This window comes from Callithrix jacchus, chromosome 22 (genome assembly GCF_049354715.1).
Source record: "Callithrix jacchus isolate 240 chromosome 22, calJac240_pri, whole genome shotgun sequence".
Classification (NCBI taxonomy): domain Eukaryota; kingdom Metazoa; phylum Chordata; class Mammalia; order Primates; family Cebidae; genus Callithrix; species Callithrix jacchus.
The window spans coordinates 10,717,813-10,738,247 of NC_133523.1; the positions used below are offsets into that span (position 1 = coordinate 10,717,813).

At 47.9% G+C, this 20,435-nt stretch overlaps 1 protein-coding gene, 1 non-coding gene and 1 pseudogene across 8 annotated transcripts in view; 2 read left to right on the forward strand and 1 right to left on the reverse strand.

Annotated features, from left to right (window-relative positions):
* Positions 1-4,532: 4,532 nt before the first annotated feature.
* LOC144580849 (small ribosomal subunit protein uS2B pseudogene) lies at positions 4,533-10,991 on the reverse strand (annotated as a pseudogene).
* LOC118150381 (U4atac minor spliceosomal RNA) lies at positions 7,190-7,315 on the forward strand. Its single transcript, XR_004738488.3, has one exon. It is a non-coding gene; the product is annotated as a U4atac minor spliceosomal RNA (small nuclear RNA).
* Positions 10,992-11,064: 73 nt separating the features above from the next.
* LOC103789770 (uncharacterized) overlaps positions 11,065-20,435 on the forward strand; it is a 37,408-nt gene continuing 28,037 nt past the window's right edge. For 4 of the 7 annotated variants that reach the window (XR_008478646.2, XR_008478647.2, XM_035286481.3 and 1 more), the window contains exon 1: positions 11,065-11,274. Coding sequence is in view for 2 of the 7 variants with exons in the window: in XM_035286481.3 (XP_035142372.1) it covers positions 11,272-11,274 (3 nt within the window). In the remaining 5 variants the exon portion in view is untranslated. Of the gene's footprint in view, positions 11,279-11,584; positions 11,679-20,435 lie in introns of those variants that run through there. The other 3 variants (XR_013531064.1, XM_078360623.1, XM_078360624.1) reach the window with 2 other exon arrangements.

Below are 20,435 nucleotides of genomic sequence, written 5' to 3' on the forward strand. Positions count from 1 at the left end.
AGGCGTGAGCCACCGCGCCCAGCCTGTTCTGTTTTTTTTTGAGATGGAGTTTCGCTGTTGTTACCCAGGCTGGAGTGCAATGGTGCGATCTCAGGCCTCACCACTACTTCGACTTCCTGGGTTCAAGCGATTCTCCTTCTTCAGCCTCCGGAGTAGCTGGGATTACAGGCATGCGCCACCACACCCAGCTAATTTTGTATTTTTAGTAGAGACGGAGTTTTGTAATCTCAGCGAGACTGGTCTCGATCTCTTGACCACAGGTGATCCGCCTGCCTCGGCCTGGGCCAGTCTCCTGTTTTTTTGTTTTGTTTTTTAATAATTATTTTTTACACAGTGGCTCACACCTGTAATCCCAGCACTTTCAGAGGCGAGGCAGGAGGATCATCTGAAGTCAGGTGTTTGAGACCAGCCTGGCCAACAAGGTGAAACCTCATCTCTACTAAAAAGATAAAAATTGCTGGGCACGGTGGCACGTGTCTGTAGTCCCAGCTATTCGGGAGGCTGGAGGATCTCTTGAGTCCAGGATTTCTGGGCTGTAGTGAGCTATGCCGATCATGTGTCCGAACTAAGTTTGGCATCAATATGGTGACCTCCCGGGAGTGGGGGACCACCAGATTGCCTAAGGAGGGGTGAACCGGCCCAGGTCGGAAACGAGCAGGGCCCTAGCTTGATTAAAGGGTCAGTATAAAAACACAAAAAGTCCCATCAGTTTAAAACAATAAAAAACCCCAAAAGTGGAAAACTGAAGGGGCAGGGTAAGAGACCCCTGGGCGAGGGACATGAGGAACCCTGCTCATAGCACCAGACCTGGCCACAGGGTCCCCTAGTATTACTGTTGCTACAAGGTTGGGGGGCAGCGATTGCCCGTGGGAGCCACCATTTGCCTGGATTGGGGACCATCACTTCTTCTGTTTAAAGAGTCTGCTCAGTGAAAGCTTTTTTGGGTTGTTGTTAAAACAGTCTTGCTCCATTACCCAGGCTGGAGTGCAGTGATGCGATCATGGCTCATTGCAGATTCGACCTTCTGGGCTCATGTGATCCTCCCACCCCTCAGCTTCCTGAGGACTGAGACTACAGGCAGGAACCATCACACCCAGCTAATTTCTGTATTTTTTGTAGAGACAGGGATTTGTCATATTGCCAGGCTGATCTCAAACTTTTGGGTTCAAGCAGTCTTCCCCTCTCAGCCTCCCATACTGCTGGCATTTATAAGCGTGAGCCACTGCGCCCAGCCTGTTTACTTAAACATTTATTTTTAAAATTAACATTCATTCTCAGTTTATTGGCTAAGTTTAGAAGTAGTATCAGAAGGCCGGGCACAGTGGCTCATGCTTATAATCCCAGCACTTTGGGAGGCCGAGGCAGGCAGATCACAAGGTCAAGAGATCGAGACCATCCTGGTCAACATGGTGAAACCCATCTCTACTAAAAATACAAAAATTAGCTGGGCATGGTGGTGCGCACCTGTAGTCGCAGCTACTCAGGAGGCTGAGGCAGGAGAACTGCTTGAACCCGGGAGGTGAAGGTTGTGGTGAGCCGATATCACACCATTGCACTCCAGCCTGGGTAACAAGAGCGAAACTCCGTCTCAAAAAAAAAAAAAGAAGTAGTATCAGAATGTTTAATAGAACTTATTATCTTCTTTTATTTATATATGGCTGGATTACAGAATTTTAATAACTGTTAAGGAACTTCTCAAGTGTTTGCTTGGAGGAAACATTTAAAATGATTAAAGAATAGGCTGGGTGCGGTGGCTCAAGCCTGTAATCCCAGCACTTTGGGAGGCAAAGGCGGGTGGATCACGAGGTCAAGAGATCGAGACCAACCTGGTCAACATGGTGAAACCTCGTCTCTACTAAGATACAAAAAAACTAGCTGGGCATGGTGGCACTTGCCTGTAATCCCAGCTACTCAGGAGGCTGAGGCGGGAGAATTGCCTGAACCCAGGAGGTGGAGGTTGCGGTGAGCTGAGATTGTGCCATTGCACTCCAGCCTGGGTAACAAGAGTGAAACTTGATCTCAAAAAATAAAAAATAAAATGATTAAAGAATAGGCCGGGCACGGTGGCTTATGCCTGTAATCCCAGCACTTTGGGAGGCTGAGGCGGGTGGAGCACTTTGGGAGGCTGAGGCGGGTGGATCACGAGATCAGGAGATCGAGACCATCCTGGCTACCACGGAGAAACCCCATCTCTACTAAAGATACAAAAAATTAGCTAGGCATGGTGGCAGGTGCCTGCAGTCCCAGCTACTTGGGAGGGTGAGTCAGGAGAATTGCTTAAACCTGGGAGGTGGAGGTTGCAGTGAGCTGAGATCGTGCCACTGCACTCCAGCCTGGGCAACAGAGTGAGACTCCGTCTCAAAAAAAAAAAAAAAAAAAAAGAAAAATTAAAAGATTAAAGAATAAGCTGGCACACTGGCTGACACCTGTCATCCCAACACTTTTTGTAGAGACCTCATCTCTTAAAAAAAAAAAATTAACTGGGTGTGGTAGTGTGCACCTGTAGCCCCAGCTACTCGGGAGACTGAGGCAGGAGGACTGCTCAGGATGTCGAGGCTGCAGTGAGCCACGATTGCACCACTGCACTCCAGTCTGGGGAACAGAGCTAAGACACTGTCTCTAAGTATAATAATAATAGTAGTAGGAAAAAGAGTCTAGAATAAAATGCATCGCACTTGTAAAATGTAGAGTGTGTGTTTCAATCCACTAAACTAATAAACAGACCTACGTATGCATCCAATGACCTCTTAAAGTGATGTTTCTTTTTATTTTAGTTTTTTTTAGATGGAGTCTCACTCACTCTGTCACCCAGGCTGGAGTGCAGTGGTGCGATCTTCTGCTGATCAGAACCTCTGTCTTCTGGGTTCAAGCAATTCTCCTGCCTCAGCTTCCTTAGTAGCTGGGATTACAGGCATGTGCCACCATGCCCGGCTAATTTTTTTGTATTTTTAGTAGAGACAGGGGTTTCACTATGTTGGCCAGGCTGGTCTGGAACTCCTGACCTCGTGATCGACCTGCCTTCGCCTCCCAAAGTGCTGGGATTACAGGTGTGAGGCCGGCCCTGAATTAGTCTTTTGATGTTTCACTTTGCCAGGTATATAAGTAACATGTTAGTTGTGATTGTAAATAAATAAAGGCTTAAGGGAAACTTTCTAAATGTCTAAATTGACTACACATTTACAAAGGAGCAACAAAGATGGATTTTTTGCGGGTCCCCCACTCCAAGGCTTCAAACTTCCAAACTCTGTCATGAGTTAGTTTGATTTGGGGAAGCAAAAATTGGCTTCTGTGGCTAGAGCAGAGTGAGCAAGGGCTGAGTCTGGAAGGATGAGTCTGCAAGGTTGAAGGCAAGGAGGTGAGAAGGGGATGGGTGGAGCAGGTTGTGCGGGGACTTGGGGGCTGCAGGAAAGGGGGCTTTTATCTGGGGTGAGGTGGGAGCCACAGAGGGTTCTAATCAGAGGGACAGATCTTAGATTTTGCATAATGTCCCCCAGCTGTGGGCTGCAGGGCATGGGCTGCTGAATAGGTGGTTTAGGTGGGCAAAGATGGGTCATGGTGTCCCCCACCCTTTAAAAATTAAAAGATGGGTCAAGCACAGTGGCTCACATTTGTAGTCCCAGCACTTTGTGAGGCTGAGGTAGGCAGATCATGAGATCAAGAGATTGAGACCACCCTGGGCAACATGGTGAAACTCCGTCTCTACTAAAAATACAAAAATTAGCTGGGCATGGTGGCACACGCCTGTAGTCCCAGCCACTCGGGAGGCTGAGGCAGGAGAATTGCCTGAACCCAGGAGGCGGAGGTTGCAGTGAGCCAAGATCATGCCATTGCACTCCAGCCTGGGTGACAAGAGCAAGACTCGGTCTCAAAAAAATAATAATAATTAAAAGACAGGCTGAGCATGGTGGCTCACATCTGCAATCCCAGCACTTTGGGAGGCTAAGGCAGGGGGATCACTCGAGCCCAGGAGTTTGAGACCAGTCTGGGTGACATAGTGAGGCCCCATCTGAATTTTTTTTTTTTAAGATTAAAAAGGCAGAGGTCTCTCTGCTTCTCCCATTTGAGAGACAGCCACATCTTCTCCTGCAGTGCTAGGCATGTCCCTGAGGCACTGGTGAAAGTGAAGGCAGGAGTAAATGGATTTGGCCATATTGGGTGCCTGGTCACCAGGGCACCAGGGCTGCTGCTAACTCGCAGAATGGATGTTGTCACCTCAGTGACCCCTTCATTGACCTCTTTTCTTTCTTTCTCTTTCCTTTCCCTCCTTCTTTTCTTCCTTCCTTCTTTCCTTTCTTTCTTTCTGTTTTCTTTCTCTCTCTCTTTCTTCCTTTCTCTCTCTCTTTCTCTTTCTTTCCTTCCTTCTTTCTTCTTTCTTTCTTTCTTAAATAAGGATGGAGGTCCAGCACAGTGACTCAGGCCTATAATCCCAACACTTTGGGAGGCTGAGGTGGGAGGATCACCTGAGCCTATGAGTTCAAGACCAGCCTGAGCAACATAGCAAAACTCTGTCTCTACAAAAAGTTTTTAAAAAAAATCCAAGCATGGTAGGGTGTGCCTGCAGTCCCAGCTACTCTACTCAAGAGGCTGAGGTGGGAGGCTTGCCTGAGCCTGGGAGGTTGAGAGTGCAGTGAGCTGGGATCCTGCCACTGCACTCCAGCCTGGGTGATGGAGCAAGACCCTATTTCATAAATAAATAAATAGAGATGGGGGGGTCTCACTTTGTTGCCCTGGCTGGTCTTAAACTCCTGGGCTCAAGCGATCCTCCCACCTTGGCCTCCCAGAGTGCTGAGATTACAGGCTGAGCCACTGACCCTGGTCATCCATGACAGCTTTGGCATCATGGAGGGGGCTCATGACCACAGCCCCTCTGGGAAATTGGCATGACAAACATCATCCCTGAATCTACTGGTGCTGCCAAGGCTGTGGGCAAATTCCTGGAATGAACAGGAAGCTCACTGGCAGAGCCTTCCGAGTCCCCACCGCCAATGTGTTGGTGGCTAACCCGACCTGCCATCTGGAGAAACCTGCCATATATGATGACATCAAGAAGGTGGTGAAGCAGGCATCTGGGTCCCACTCAAGGCATCCTGAGCTACACTGAGGATAAGTCGTCTCCTTCCACTCTTCCACCTTCCGTGCCAGGGTTGGCATTACCCTTGACGGGACTTTGTCAAGTTCATTTTCTGGCTTACAATGAATTTGGCTTCAGTAACAAGGTGGTGGTCCACACCGTCTCCAAGGAGTAAGACCCTCAGACCAGGAGCCCCAGTGAGAGTATGAGAGGAAGAGACAGGTTCTCAGCCACTCTGGAGTCCCTGCCCCACTCAGCCCCTACCACACTGAGAATCTCCCCAAGACAGTTTCCATGCCAGACCCCCTGAAGAACAGGGAGGGGGCGTATCAATAAAGCAATAAAGTCCTCTGTACTCAGCCAAAACAAAAAAGTTATTCATGCCTGTAATCCCTGCATTTGGGGAGGTCAAGGCAGGAGGATTGCTTGGGTCTCAGAGTTTGAGACCAGCCTGGGCAATATAGTGATACCTCGACTCCATTATGGATAGAGGGTAGATAGATGGACAGACAGACAGGCAGGCAGGCAGGCAGATGGATGGATGGATGAAGAAAATAAGGCGATGCCTCGGGCAGGTAAGTCCTTGGGGATGCTCTGCCGTTCCCGCGGCCTGAGCGCCTTTTTCAGATGCTTTTAACTGTCCACTGCTGCCCCTGCGTGGTCGCAGGCTGAACTGCAGCACCGTCCAGAAGTCCCAGTTTCGGTTTTGGAGAACAAGTGAATGCTCCTTCCAGCCCCCTTGTACTAGACCTGTGCAGGGCGCAGACAGATTCTACAGTGGATCCGGCCAGAGACTGCCTCCGAGAATCTCCCCGGGGTGGGATGAGTGAGGTACGCCGGGACTGGAATGTTTGTAGGATAGTGTGATGAGCAGCCGGATTTTCAGGAAATTGCAGTGTCTGCTCTGGTGAGATTCTCAGAGAAGGAGGTCTTTTTTTTTTTTTTTTTTAAGAAACTGATTTTTTTTTCTGTCAACCTTGTTTCCATGTTGCTTGAGGCCCAAGGAAGAACACCTTAAGACCATTCGGTGGTTGCTCCCACCCATTCTGTAGCCTGAGCAGTGGGAACTGCAGACCAGTCTTCCGTGGCAGGCTGAGCGCTCCAGAAGTTCCAGTAGGGAACTTCTGAGCGGGCACAGAGGGCACCTGCACACCGTCAGACCAGTCTGCAACCTCAGGCTGAGTAGCAGTGAACTCAGGAGCTGGAGCAGTCCATTCGCCCTGAAATTCCTCCTTGGTCACAGCCTTTTCAGCCGCAGTCTGCTCTTCTTTTTCAATCTCTTCAGGATCTCTGTAGAAGCAGCGATCAGGCATGACCTCCCACAGGGGTTCACAGGAAATGGTGCCATGCGTGCATAGAACTTCCCAAGCCAGCATCCACCACATCAAACCCGAGTGAGCTCCCTTGTTGTGGCATGGGATGGCAACGTCCACATAGTGCAGAGGAGAATCTGTGTTACACAGAGCAATGGTAGGCAGGTTAACATAAGATGCCTCCATGAGAAACTGGTGGTCAGCCCTTGGGTCAGTAACCACAAGAAGCCGTGGGTCCCAGAAGGCTGCCTGGATCTGGTTAGTGAAGATTCCAGGAGTGAAGCGGCAGCAATCAGAGCGGCTTCAGTGGAGCAGCAAACTTCGGCACGGCCCTCTGGCCAGTATTCCTGGAGGATATGACGCTGACATCAGCAGGGTTTTCAATGGCAACAGTGGCACGAGCGGCCAGCAGAAGCTTCTCCCAGGTCCTCTTCAGATTTGTGATGTAGATACTGTTCCACCTGGAAGTCAAGGTTGGTGCCACCTAAGTGAATTCCTGCTGCCAGGAACTTAAGGACATCCTCCTCCATTTGCAGCACATCAAGGGCACCTGACATTTGAAAGTTTCCCTTTAAGTTACGATGGGAATAGAGAACAAAGCCATATAGACCCCTCTGTGGGTAGTGCGGAAAGCAGGAGGGGGTCTTTAGGTAGTTCTTTTATTTATGTATGTATGTATTTGTTTATTTATTTGAGGCAGAATGGCGCGATCTTGGCTCGCTGCAACCTCTGCCTTCCTGGTTCAAGCAATTCTCCTGCCTCAGCCTCCCGAGTAGCTGGGATTAGTAGAGACAGGATTTTTCCAACCATCCTTTTCTTGGGGTTGTGCTACTGCCCAATGAGCACATGGTGAGGGCAGTACTGCGAACGCCTAAACAACACACTCGCATCAACTAAAGCTTTGCCTGACATTGGTGCAATTTTTGGAAAAAATGAAAACCCTTTAAAAAAATAAAAAATAGGCCGGGCGCGGTGGCTCACGCCTGTAATCCCAGCACTTTGGGGGGCTGAGGCGGGTGGATCACGAGGTCAAGAGATCGAGACCATCCCGGTCAACATGGGGAAACCCTATCTCTACTAAAAATACAAAAAATCAGCTGGGAATGGTGGCGCGTGCCTGTAATCCCACCTACTCAGGAGGCTGAGGCAGGAGAATTGCCTGAACCCAGGAGGCGGAGGTTGCAGTGAGCCGAGATCGCGCCATTGTACTCCAGCCTGGGTAACAAGAGCGAAACTCCATCTCAAAAAAATAATAATAAAATAAAATAAAAAATAAAAAATATTTTAAAAAAGAGACAGGATTTCTCCATGTTGGTCAGGCTGATCTCAAACTCACGATCTCAGGTGATCCGCCCACCTCAGCCTCCCACAGTGCTGAGATTACACGCGTGAGTCACCACTCCCGGCTGGCATCAGCTCTTTATATACCCCAGAAGTCACTTCAGGTAGAGGTTAAGAGCCTTCTAACAGTGAGGAAAGATGTGGCAATAATGAACACCCACCTCTTTGCACCTCTCTGATCAGAAGCAGCAATTAGGAAGCAGAGCACTGATCCTCGATATTTGGAAGACAAGGTCCTTTTTTGCCCAACCTGGACCCCAGAACATGCATGCAAGCTGCTGCTGGGACTCAGCTGCCTGCCATGAAGCTGGAAGCATGGAATGGGTACTACTACTGAACTAAGAGTTGAAATGGACTGAAATTAACCACAATTTATCACCTATTTTTTTCTTTGGAAGTTGCAAGGTTTTGATAGACTCCACAGTTCCAAAATAGCTACATCAGATCCTGCTAGCAGAATCATTTTCTAGGTGAGAAGACAGATTTTCTTTTTTTTTCTTTCTTTCATTTCTTCCTTCCTTCCTTCCTTTTTTTCCTTCTTTCCTTTCTTCCTTTTTTTCTTTTTTGCTGGAGTTTCATTCTTGTCACCTTGGCTGGAGTCCAATGGTGCGATTTCGGCTCACTGCAACCTCTGCCTCCTGGGTTCAAGTGATTCTTCTGCCTCAGCCTCCCAAGTAACTAGGATTACAGGCATGTGTCACTATGCCCAGCCAATTTTTTTTTTTGAGATAGGCTCTCATTCTGTCTCCTGGACTGGAATGCAGTGGTGCAATCTTGGCTCACTGTAACCTCCACCTCCCAGGTTCAAGCGATTCTCCTGCCTCAGCCTCCTCAGTAGCTGGGATTACAGGCACGTGCCACCATGCCCAGCTATTTTTTTGTATTTTTAGTAGAGACAAGGTTTCACCATGTTAACCAGGCTGGTATTCAACTCCTGACCTCAAGTGATCCATCTGCCTTGGCTTCCCAAAGTCCTGAGAATGCAGATGTGAGCCACCACGCCTGGCCCAATTTTGTATTTTTAGTAGAGACAGTGTTTAACCATGTCAGTGAGGCTGGTCTCAAATTCCTAAACTTAGGTGATCCACCTGCCTCAGCCTTCCAAAGTGCTGGGATTATAGGTGCGAACCACTGCACCTGGCCTTTTTTTTTTTTTTTTTTTTTTGAGAGTTTCACTCTGCCTCCCAGGTGCAAGTGTATTGACTTCATCATGGCTCGCTGCCTCACTGCACCTTGACCTCCAAGGCTCAAGAGATCCTCCTGCCCCAACCTTCTGAGTAGCTGGGACCACAGCTGCATGCCACCACACCTGACTAATTTTTGTATTTTTTTGTAGAGATGGGATTGGAGGGTCTCACTGTGTTGCCCAGACTGGTCTCAGATTTCTAGGTTCAAACAATCTTCTTGTCTTGGCCTCCCAAAGTGCTAGGACTGCAGGCATGAGGCACTGGGCTCAGCCCCTGGCTAATTTTCATATTTTTTAAATAGAGATGGTGGGAAGTCTCACTATGTTGCCCAGGCTGGTCTCAAACTCCTGGGCTTAAGTGATCCTCCTGCCTTGACCTCCTAAAGCACTGGGATTACAGGCATGAGCCACCGTGCTGGGTCACAAATTCTTTATGATTTGTATTCTGCCAATTTCCCTGAATCCTCTTACTTTTTTTTTTTTTTTTTTTTTTTGAGACAGAGTTTTGTTCTTTCACCCAGGCTGGAGTGCAGTGGTGCAATCTCAGCTCACTGCAACCTCCACCTCTGGGGTTCAAGAGATTCTCCTGCCTCAGCCTCCTGAGTAGCTGGGACTACAGGCATGTGCCACCACATCCAACTAATTTTTTTCTATTTTTAAAGTAGAGATGGGATTTCACCATGTTGGTCAGGATGGTCTTGATCTTCTGACCTCATGTTCCACCCAACTCGGCCTCCCAAAGTGCTGGGATTACAGGCGTGAGCCACCGCGCCCGACCTAACCTGCTTTTTGATACTAATACATTACTTTGGGTGTCATCCCACATCACTTCCTCAGAGAGCATCCTTCCTCTCACCTCAGTTACTTTTACTTTTTTTCCTGTGTAGATGTTTTTTCAGGGAATGGAGGGTATTAGAGGAATCCTTGGCATACCTCGTCCCAAATCCCCACTTCCTGGAGAACATTAGGCTGTCTCTCCTGTTCCTGTCCTCCCTGGCCTAATCTGGGCTCCCTCCTGTTCTGAGGCAAGGTGATTGCTCCATTTCACAGTAAGTGTGGAATTCCCTGCACACGCTGGTGACCTTGTGTCCAAGAGGACTTGGAAGGAAGAGCTCATCGAGTGCCAGAAGATGACAGTGCCTGCTCTGGCAAGTTAGAAGGAAGCTCTGCATTAAATGCAAATATTGGCTGGACATGGTGGCTCACGTCTGTAATCCCAGCACTTGGGGAGGCTGAGGCAGGAGGATCACTTGAGCCCAGGAATTCAAGACCAGCCTGGTCAACATAGTGACACACTGACTCTGTGTGTGCTTGTGCATGTGCTTGCGCTCGTGCACGCACACACACACGCAGAACAACAACAACAACAATAACAAAATTAGCAGGGTGTGGTGGGGCCTAGGGAGGCTGAGGCAGGAGGATTCCTTGAGCCTGGGAGGTTGAGCCGGAGTGAGAGGAGATCGTGCAACTGCACTCCAGCCTGGGTGACAGAGCAAGACCCTGGGGAAAAAAAGAAAGAAAGGGAGAAAGGGAGGAAGGGAAGAAGGGAGGAGGGAGGAAGGAAGGAAGGGAGGAAGGGAGGAAGGGAGGACGGGAGGAAGGGAGAAGGGAAAGGAAAGAAAGAAAATAAAAGAAAGAAAAAGAAAACAAAAACAAGACCAGTCGCCATGGCTCACGCTTGTACTCCCGATGCTTTGGGAGGCTGAGGCAGGCAGATCACTTGCGGTCAGGAGTTCGAGAGCAGCCTGGGTAACATGGCGAAACCCCTCTACCAAAAATACAAAAAAGTACAAAAATGCCGGACGTGGTGGCGGGTGCTTGTAATACCAGCTACTCGGGAGGCTGAGGCACGAGAATCAATGGAACCCAGGAGGAGGTAGAAATTGCAGTGAGCTGGGATCGCGCCACTACACTGCAGCCTGGGCGGCAAGAGAGAAACTGTCTCAAAAAAAAAAAAAAAAAAAAAACAAGAAAGAAAGAAAAGAAAACGAAATCAAACAAACAAAACCCCAAATATACCTTGGGATGGGGGGCAGTGGCTAGAGCCAGTCAACACTGCTCCGCACAGCCGCGTTTCCATGGCTGCCCACGTCACTCAGGCCCCAGGGGGCGGGGCATAATAGCTTATCCAATCAGAGGCGCCGGGCGCTGCCAACGGTTCTTTCAGACGCGCCGGGGAGAGGAGGGCAGGGCCTGCGCCTCCTCACAGAGCCTTTGTTTGTGACGTCCGCCCCCGCCCGGGCTCGCGTCTCCGTTTCTCGGAGAGGCCGTAGGTGTCTCCGCCGCAGTCTGTGTCGCTCCGTGACCTGTACAGATAGCGGGAGCCGCAGGGAGGACGCCGGGACACCTGGAAGGCGAGAATGGTGTGTGTGAGGGACCAGATGTCCCCAGGCCGGGGGGAGGGGCTGGCCGGAACCGGCCGGAACCGGCCGGAACCGGCCGTGGAGGGACCCAGGCATCCCTGCGGCCACTCCCGGGTCTGGGGCCCGCATCTCCCGGCGCATCTGGGCTCTCGGTCCCCTCGGCCGCAGGGTGGGGCTGGCCGGGGCCGGAAGCCGGGACCCCGGGCGTCTGGTCCCGTCCCTGCGCGACGCCGCCCCCGCAGCCCAGCGTCTCCTCAGGTTGTGCGGGGGCCGCGGGAGGATCCTGAGGGCAGTCCCGCCTCAGGTGGGGGATTCGTGTGGCAGGAGCTGCGGTCTGTGGGCGCCTCCCTCTCCAGTCCCGCCTTTCTCCCGTTCAGCATGAAGAGTTTATTTGAGTTTATGATGTAAGGTTCATCGATGGAGGGGCTCCGGGTCGTGGCTTGGGAGTTCCCTTGGAGGGGCTGGAACGGAAGGCTGGAAGGTGCAAATTCAGTACTTGGTTGGTGACAGTTACGTAGCCGCCTTTTTTGCTCTTATCAAGGTGGAAATGTTCTGCTGGTGTAGTCAGGCGGGTTGGTGGTCGTGGTTTATTAACCCTAAATTGTATTTCCCTATAAATCGGTGGTTTATAAGAATTCCCGCCGGGCGCGGTGGCTCACGCCTGTAATCCCAGCACTTTGGGAGGCTGAGGCGGGCGGATGAGGAGGTCGGGAATTGGAGACAAGCCTGGCCAACGTGGTGAAAGCCCGTTTCAACTAAATACAAACAACTTTAGCCGGGCATGGTGGCGCGTGCCTGTAGTCCCAGCTACTTGGGAGGCTGAGACAGGAGAATCATTTGAACCCAGGAGGTGGAGGTTGCGGTGAGCCGAGATCGCGCCATTGCACTCCAGCCTGGGCAACAAGAGCAAAACTCCGTCTAAAAAAAAAAAAAAATACAAAATCAGCTGGGTGTAGTGGCGGGCACCTGTAATCCGGGTTACTTGGGAGGTTGAGGCAGAAGAATCTCTCGAACGTGGGAGGTGGAGGTTGCAGTGAGCCGAGATTGCGCCACTGCACTCCAGCCTGAGCAACAGAGCAAGACTCCTGTCTCAAAAAAACAAGAAATTTCATTTGAGGCTGGGGCATGGTGGCTCACACCTGTAATCCCAGCATTTTGGGAGGCTGAGAGAGGAGGATTGCTTGGGCCCAGGAGTTGAAGACCAGCCTTGCAACATAGCGAGACCCCATCTCTGTTAATTTTTTTTTAATGAACACATTCAGACTAAGACCAAAAAACTACTAAAAATTTTTAAAATATAAAATAAAAACAGAATTTCATTTGAGTTGAATTTTTGTTTTTTGGGGTAGGAAACCAGGACACCACCACCACAGCCTTCTAATTGCCTCCTAATTATTTTAACTGTCCCTAGGGGAACAGGGTCCCAAACCCTTGACCTTGTTCCCCTGGCCTAACTTCTCTAGGGCTTGCAAATAACCCTTGATTCCATATTCTTCTTTCACCATACTCCCAAACGCTAACTCCAGTCACAGCATTATCAAGTCTTGGTCCTTTGTTGCACATTTCAAACAAAAATTAATTTTTATCATTTTTTTCCAGGAGGAATTGGTCTTTTAAAAATATTTGTTTTTCTGTTTCTGAACATTTCACCAGAGAGGAGGGCAGAGAATACATGTATGAGACCCTGCTGTAAAAATACCTTTGTGCCTCTTTTCTCTCTCCTAGGCACAGGGATCTTCTCAGAATGTCTTTTGGTTGGCCTGGTGCCATGGCTCACATCTGTAATCCCAGCACTTTAGGAGGCCAAGGCGGGAGGATCGCCTGAGGCCAGGAGTTTGAGACCAGCCTGGGCAACATAGTGAGACCTGGTCCCTAAAAAACAAAAAACAAAAAGCAATGTCTTTGGGTTGGGGTTTCCCTTTGGAAACTTTAAACTGTGATAAACTGTGATGGGTCTTCCTCTCCTAATCCTGGGTTTCAGGACTGTTTGGGCTGACAAAAGATGCTCATAGCAGCCAGCTGTCTTGAAGGGTCTGGTGAATATCAGCCCGCTGAGTCTCCTCCCACTGGACAGCCTGAAGTGTGGGGTGGGGCCTCTTAGAGGAGCAGCTGGGTGTCCTGGGGTGGGAGGAGTCTCTTGATAGCCCCTCCCTCTAAAAGATCACCCCGGGACGTTCCGCTTTTCTTCCCCTATTTCCGATGCCATTGGGAGACACATTGGTGTCCAGCCAAATAGATGATGGTATTGAGGGGAAAGGCAGATAACAATTCTTGCCCTCTGGATTCTTTTAGACTAGTGAAGTGAGAAAAGTGTCCCAGGACAGGAAAACTTATCCCATTGAAGTGACGAAAGAACCTGAAAAGCAAAATGTACTTCAGGCCGACAGGGGGGCACAATGCAATGTCTCCTGGAAGGGTGGTCACTGAGCCCTTCGGTGAGCAGGTTAGGGGGTGGGGAATATCCAGGTTATAGAATGGCCTGACCTAGACCAGGCATGGTGGCTCACACCTGTAATCTTAGCACTTTGGGAGACTGAGGCAGGTGGATCACTTGAGGCCACAAGTTCAAGACCAGCCTGGCCAACGTAGTGAAACCCCGTCTCTACTAAAAATACAAAAATAAGCTGGGCAGGGTGGCAGGTGCCTCTAATTTCAGCTACTGGGGAAACTGAGACATGAGAATCACTTGAACCTGGGAGGTGGAGATTGTAGTGAGCGGAGATCACGCCACTGCACCCCAGCCTGGGTGAAGACTCTGTCTAAAAAAAAAAAAAAAAAGACCTGAAACTTGAGTCAGACATAACCTCTGTCCCAGGTTAGCATAGCCCTTTCCTGGGTTTGTCCCTGCAAAAGATTTGTTCATTTATTGTAGTCAGGTTTTTTTTGTTTGCTTTTTTTTTCAGATGGAGTTCTGCTCTTGTTGCCCAGGCTGGAGTGCAATGGTGCAATCTTGGCTCACTGCAGCCTTTGCCTCCTGGGTTCAAGCAATTCTCCTGCTTCAGCCTCCCGAGTAGCTGGGATTACAGGCATGCGTCACCTTGCCCACCTAATTTTGTACTTTTAGTAGAGACAGGGTTTCTCCATGTTGGTCAGGCTGGTCTCAAAAGTCCTGACCTTGGGTGATCTGCCCACTTCGGCTTCCCAAAGTGCTGGGATTACAGGGATGAGCCATTGTACCCGGCCAGTTTTTTCTTTTTCTTTTTTTAATAATTATAAATGTATTTCATCAGTAGAGCTTGAAATATAAGACAGTTTTCCAGAGGCAAGAAGGAAGTAGATTTCAGAATTAACTATCTAGTCTTATGTTTGTTAAAAACTATTACCCATTTTTTTCCCCAAAGCAAGTGTAGTAAGTTTCTCAAATATGTTATTATTATTATTTTTTGGTGGAGGGTGATTTCAAATGGAATTCCAGGGCTTAGCATTGGGAATACTACTAAGGAAAAGAAATAAAAATTCTCTTTCATCATGACTGCCAAAAAATGAATACATTTCCACAAGTAAATACAGCAGATAATGGTGAATTACAGAGATTCACCAAAACTTCAATACTTCTGCTTTGCAGGGTGACACACTTGTGACAGTGGATAACTGTGTTCTCTTCCTGTTATCCAGACAGAGTTTAATGCGAAGTCCTAATAGGATATGGCTTGGCAACTTCTCTAAGTGTTCAAATACAATTTAGTACGTGATTTGTTGCCATGGAAAGAATAAATAACATGTTTAGCCAGGCATGGTGGATCACACCTGTAATCCAAGCACTTTGGAGGCCAAGGCACGTGGATCACCTGAGGTCGGGAGTTCAAGACCAGCCTGACCAACATGGTGAAACCCCGTCTTAAAAAAAAAAAAAAAAAAGAAAGAAAAAAAATGTAAAAATTAGCTGGGCATTGTGGCGCACGCCTGTAGTCCCAGCTACTCTGGAGGCTGAGGCAGGAGAATTGCTTGAACTGGGGAGGTGGAGGTTGCAGTGAACCAAGATCATGCCACTGCACTCCAGCCTGGTGACAGAGCAAGACTCTTGTCTCAAAAAAAAAAACAAAACCAAAACCATGTTTATTGTCTGAAGAAGATGGATACTTTTTTTGTTGAGGTATGAAATATAAGTGCCTTGCAATTTCCTTCCCTGACATAAACAGTGAATTTGAGTGATTTTGCTGGATTCTTCAAACCCTGGGTATTTTCTCATTGCAATTTAAGTGTATAACCTTAATTGGGACTGGGAAACAGAGACAGGAGACTAGTGACTTCAAACTAAGGCCAATCTTGAGCCTTCGAAGAGAGGACATTATAGGCCCAGTTGTTCTTGTTGGGAAGCTTCACCTGCAGTGTCCCAGCTGCTCACAACTGACCTTGGGAGGAGCCCTTTATGCTGAGAGAAGCTCAGAGCCATGGAAAACTGGGGATTCACAGGCAGAGGTGGTTGGGGTGATGCTCTTCTGAGAATGTACTTGCTATTATCTTGGGTGTGTTTCTAGACATTTCTAATGAAACAAATCTGGATTTAAGTAAGAAGTGATTTGTTCGTTTGTTTGTTTGTGACAGTGTCTCACTCTGTCGGAGTGCAGTAGTGCGAGCATAGCTACATAGCCTTGATCTCCTGGGCTCAAGGAATTCTCTCACCTCAGCTTTCCACGTAGCTAGGACTACAGGCACGTGTCATGATGTCTGGCTTATATTTAAAAAAAAAAATTTTTTTTAATAGAGACAGGATGTTGTTATGTTGCCCAGGCTGGTCTCTAACTCCTGGCCTCAAGCAGTCTTCCCACCTTAACCTCCCAAAGTACCAGGATTACAGAGGGGAGGGGGCACCACCACACAAGACAGGAATGACTTTATTCTAAAGGAAAACTGAAAGGGGAGAAGGCACCAAGTATAAAATCTGGAAGCATCTCAAAGCTTAGGCAGAAAAGGATTTTCTTTCATAGGGAGGAGGAAACAATGAGAAAGAAGGTGGGAGGTGGAAATCAGGATGCAGGGTGCAAAATCAGACCTAGATTCTGAAGGCAGCCTGTTCTTAGGAGGGTCTTCAGAGGGATTATATATAGGCTCAGGCTGAGAGTGGATCAAAGTTCAGGGACTTGGGGGAAGGAGAGAAACTTGACCAGTTTGGTTAACAGGTGCTTTGTTCTGACTGATCCCTGAAGACAAAGCTGTTCAGCTAATCAATTATGAGGAAAAGAAAGGGAATTTCTAGTCTGTGTGTGATTTACAGCTCTTTTATCCCCAGTGGGAGGGAGCCTGTCATCTCCTATGCATTCCAGATATGTGAAGCAGGGTCTCAAGTTTACAACCTTGTCACCTGTTAAAGAGAGATTGAATTGCAAACTTATTAAAAATGTTAAGAGAGTTTATTCAACACAATTGCAGTGAGTCATGAGAGCTGTAATGGGGAGGGAGGTTGAACTGAACCTTAAATGCAGCAGGAATATTATTGGATTTAGAGCCAGTGGACAAGGTGAGGGAGAGGATGGAACTTGGTTGGGTCTCATAGGTGGGGGAAAAATAACCTGATTGGATTTAAAAAAATTTTTTAAATTTTTTGTAGAAATAGGGTTTCACCATATGGGTCAGGCTGGTCTTGAACTCTGACCTCATGATCTGCCCACCTCAACCTCTCAAAGTGCTGGGATTACAGCTGTGAGCCACTGCGCCCGGCTTGATTGGATATTAAGGTAGGGGGATTCTCTATAAACTGCCTTAGATGGATTTTTGCTGAAACTGACTTCTGCAAGCCAATGCCAAGGCCTAGTCAAAAAGAGGACTCTGAGGAGCTTGACTCAGGTTTGGTCAAGGAAGGAGTACTTGAGACCTTTTCAGTCTAGTTTTTCCCGGGGCTCTGTATTAGTCTGTTCTCATGCTGCTAATAAAGACATACCCAAGACTTGGTAATTTATAAATTACCGAGGAAAGAAGTTTGATTGACTTACAGTTCAGTATGGCTGGGGAGGCCTCAGGAAACTTACAATTACAGTGCAAGGGGAAGCAAACATATCCTTCTTCATATGGCGGCAGGGTGAAGGTTGGGGAAGGCTGTTATAAAACCAGGTCTCACTAGTCGTGGTGGCTCACGCCTGTAATCCCAGCACTTTGGGAGGCTGAGGTGGGTAGATCACAAGCTCAGGAGTTCGAGACCAGCATGACCAACATGGTGAAACCCAATTTCTACTAAAAAAAAAAATACAAAAATAATAGCTGGGCATGGTGGTGCATGCCTGTAATCCCAGCTACTCGGGAGGCTGAAGCAGGAGAATTGCTTGAACCTGGGAAGAGGAGGTTGCAGTGAGCCGAGGTCGTGCCATTGCACTCTAGCCTGGGCGAGAGTGAGACTCTGCCTCAAAAATAAATAAATAAAACCAGATCTCATGAGAACTTGCTCACTATCATGAGAACAACATGGAAGTAACCACCTCAATGATTAAATTATCTCCTACTCGCTCCCTCCCATGACACGTGAGGATTATGGGAACTACAATTCAAGATGAGATTTGGGTGGGGACACAGCCAAACCATATCATTCTGCCCCAGCCCCTCCCAAATATCATGTCCTCACATTTCAAAACACATCATGCCTTCCCAACAGTCCCCCAAAGTCTTAGACAAGGCATGTCCCTTCTGCCTATGAGCCTATAAAATCAAAAACAAGTTACCTACTTCCTAGATATAGTGGGGGTGCAGACATTCGGTAAATACACCCATTACAAATGAGAGAGATTGACCAAAACAAAGGGACTAGAGGCCCCATGCAAGCCTGAAATCCAATAGGATAGTAATTAAATCTTACAGCTTTGAAATAATCTCTTTTGACTCCATGTCTTACATCCAGGTCACGCTGATGTAAGAGGTAAGCTCCCTCAACCTTGGGCAGCTCTGCCCCTGTGGCTTTGCAGGGTATAGTCTCCCTCCTGGCTGCTTTCACGGCTGGCATTGAGTATCTGTGGCTTTTCCAGGTGCATGGTGCAAGCTGTCAGTGGATCGACCATTCTGGGGTCAGGGGCCAGATGGTGGCCTCACAGTTCTGCTAGGCAGTGCCACAGTGGGAACTCAGTGTGGGGGCTCCAGCTCCATATTTCTCTTCTGCACTGTCCTAGCAGAGGGTCTCCATTAGGGCCCTGCCCCAGCAGCACACTTCTGCCTGGACATCCATGTATTTCCATACATTCTCTGAAATCTAGGCAGAGGTTCCCAAGCCTTAATTCTTGTCTTCTGTGCACCCACAGTACCAACACCACGTGAAAACGGCAAAGGTTTGAGTGTTGCACCCTCTGAAGCCATGATCCAAACTGTACCTTGGCACGTTTTAGCTGTGGCTAGAGTGGCTGGGCACAGTGCACCAAGTCCCTAGGGTGCATACAGCAAGGGGCCCTGGACCAGGCCCAGGAAGCCAACCATTTTTTCCTCCTAGGATTCTGGGCCTATGATGGGATAGGCTGCCATGAAGTTCTGTGATCCTGGAGACATTTTCTCCATTGTCTTGGGGTTAACATTTGACTGCTTATTACTTATGCAAGTTTCTGTACTGGCTTGAATTTCTCTCCAGAAAATGGGTTTTTCTTTTCTTTCTTTCTTTTTTTTTTTTTTTTTTTTTGAGATGGAGTTTTGCTCTTGTTGCCCAGGCTGGAGTGCAATGGTGTGATCTCGGCTTATTGCACCCTCTGCCTCCTGGGTTCAAGCAGTTCTCCTGCCTTAGCCTCTCGAGTAGCTGGGATTACAGGCATGTGCCACCATGCCTGGCTAACTTTGTATTTTTAGTAGAGACGGGACTTCTCCATGTTGGTCAGGCTGGTCTCAAATTCCTGATCTCAAGTGATCCACCTGCCTCAGCCTCCTAAAGTGCTGGGATTACAGGCATGTGCCACCATGCCTGGCTAACTTTGTATTTTTAGTAGAGACGGGACTTCTCCATGTTGGTCAGGCTGGTCTCAAATTCCTGATCTCAAGTGATCCACCTGCCTCAGCCTCCTAAAGTGCTGGGATTACAGGCATGAGCCACTGAGCCTGGCTGGGTTTTTCTTTTCTATTCCATTGTCAGGCTGCAAATTTTCCAAACTTATATGTTCTGTTACCTTTTGAATGCTTTGCCACTTAGCAGTTTCTTCCACCAGATACCCTAAGTCATCTCTTACACGTTCAAAGTTCCATAGATCTCTAGGGCAGGGGCAAAAATGTCCCCAGTCTCTTTGCTAAAACATAACAAGAGTCACCTTTGCTTCCAGTTCCCAACAAATTCCTTATCTCCATCTGAAACCACCTCAGCCTAGACTTACTGTCCATATCACTATCAACATTTTGATCAGAGCTATTTAAGAAGTCTCTAGGAAGTTTCAAAGTTTCCCATATTTTCCTATCTTATTCTGAGCCCTCCAAAGTGTTTCAACCTCTGCCTGTTACCCAGTTCCAAAGTTGCCTCCACATTTTCAGGTATCTTTACAGCAGCACTCCACTGCCCAGTACCAATTTACTGTATTAATCCGTTCTCACGCTGTGATTAAAGACATACCCAGGACTGAATAATTTATAAAGGAAAGAGATTTAATTGACATACAGTTTAGCATGGCATAACAATTTTAAGACTTATGTTTTTGTCAGTGTATATTTTACATGAGATGAAAGCTATTCAGATGGTGAGTAACCATTTGAAATTAAATTTTGTAAAATCTGTATCCCTAATGATTCGTGGTATTGAACATCTTTGTATGTGCTTATTGGCCATTTTTATATATCCTAGAGAAATGTCCATTCAAGTTCTTGGCCCATTTATTATTTATTTATCTTTATTTTTCCTTTTTTCTGGAGAAAGCTATGATGCTCAGGCTGGATTCGAACTCTTGGGCTCAAGATCCTTCTTCCTCAGGCTCCTGAGTAGAGGGGATTACAGGTGTGTGTCAGCACGTCCAGCCATTTTTGCCCATTTTCTAATCAATGTGTTTTTTGCTGGTTTGTTACAGTAACTTATTCTTTTTTGTTTTTTCTTTTTGAGACAGAGTCTTGCTTTCTTGCTGAAGCTGGAGTGCTGTGGTGCTATCTTGGCTCACTGCAATCTCCACCTCCTGAGTTCAAGTCATGCTCTTGCCTCAGCCTCCTGAGTATCTGGGACTAGAGGACATGCCACCACACCCAGCTAATATTTGTATTTTTTGTAGAGATGGGGTTTTGCCATG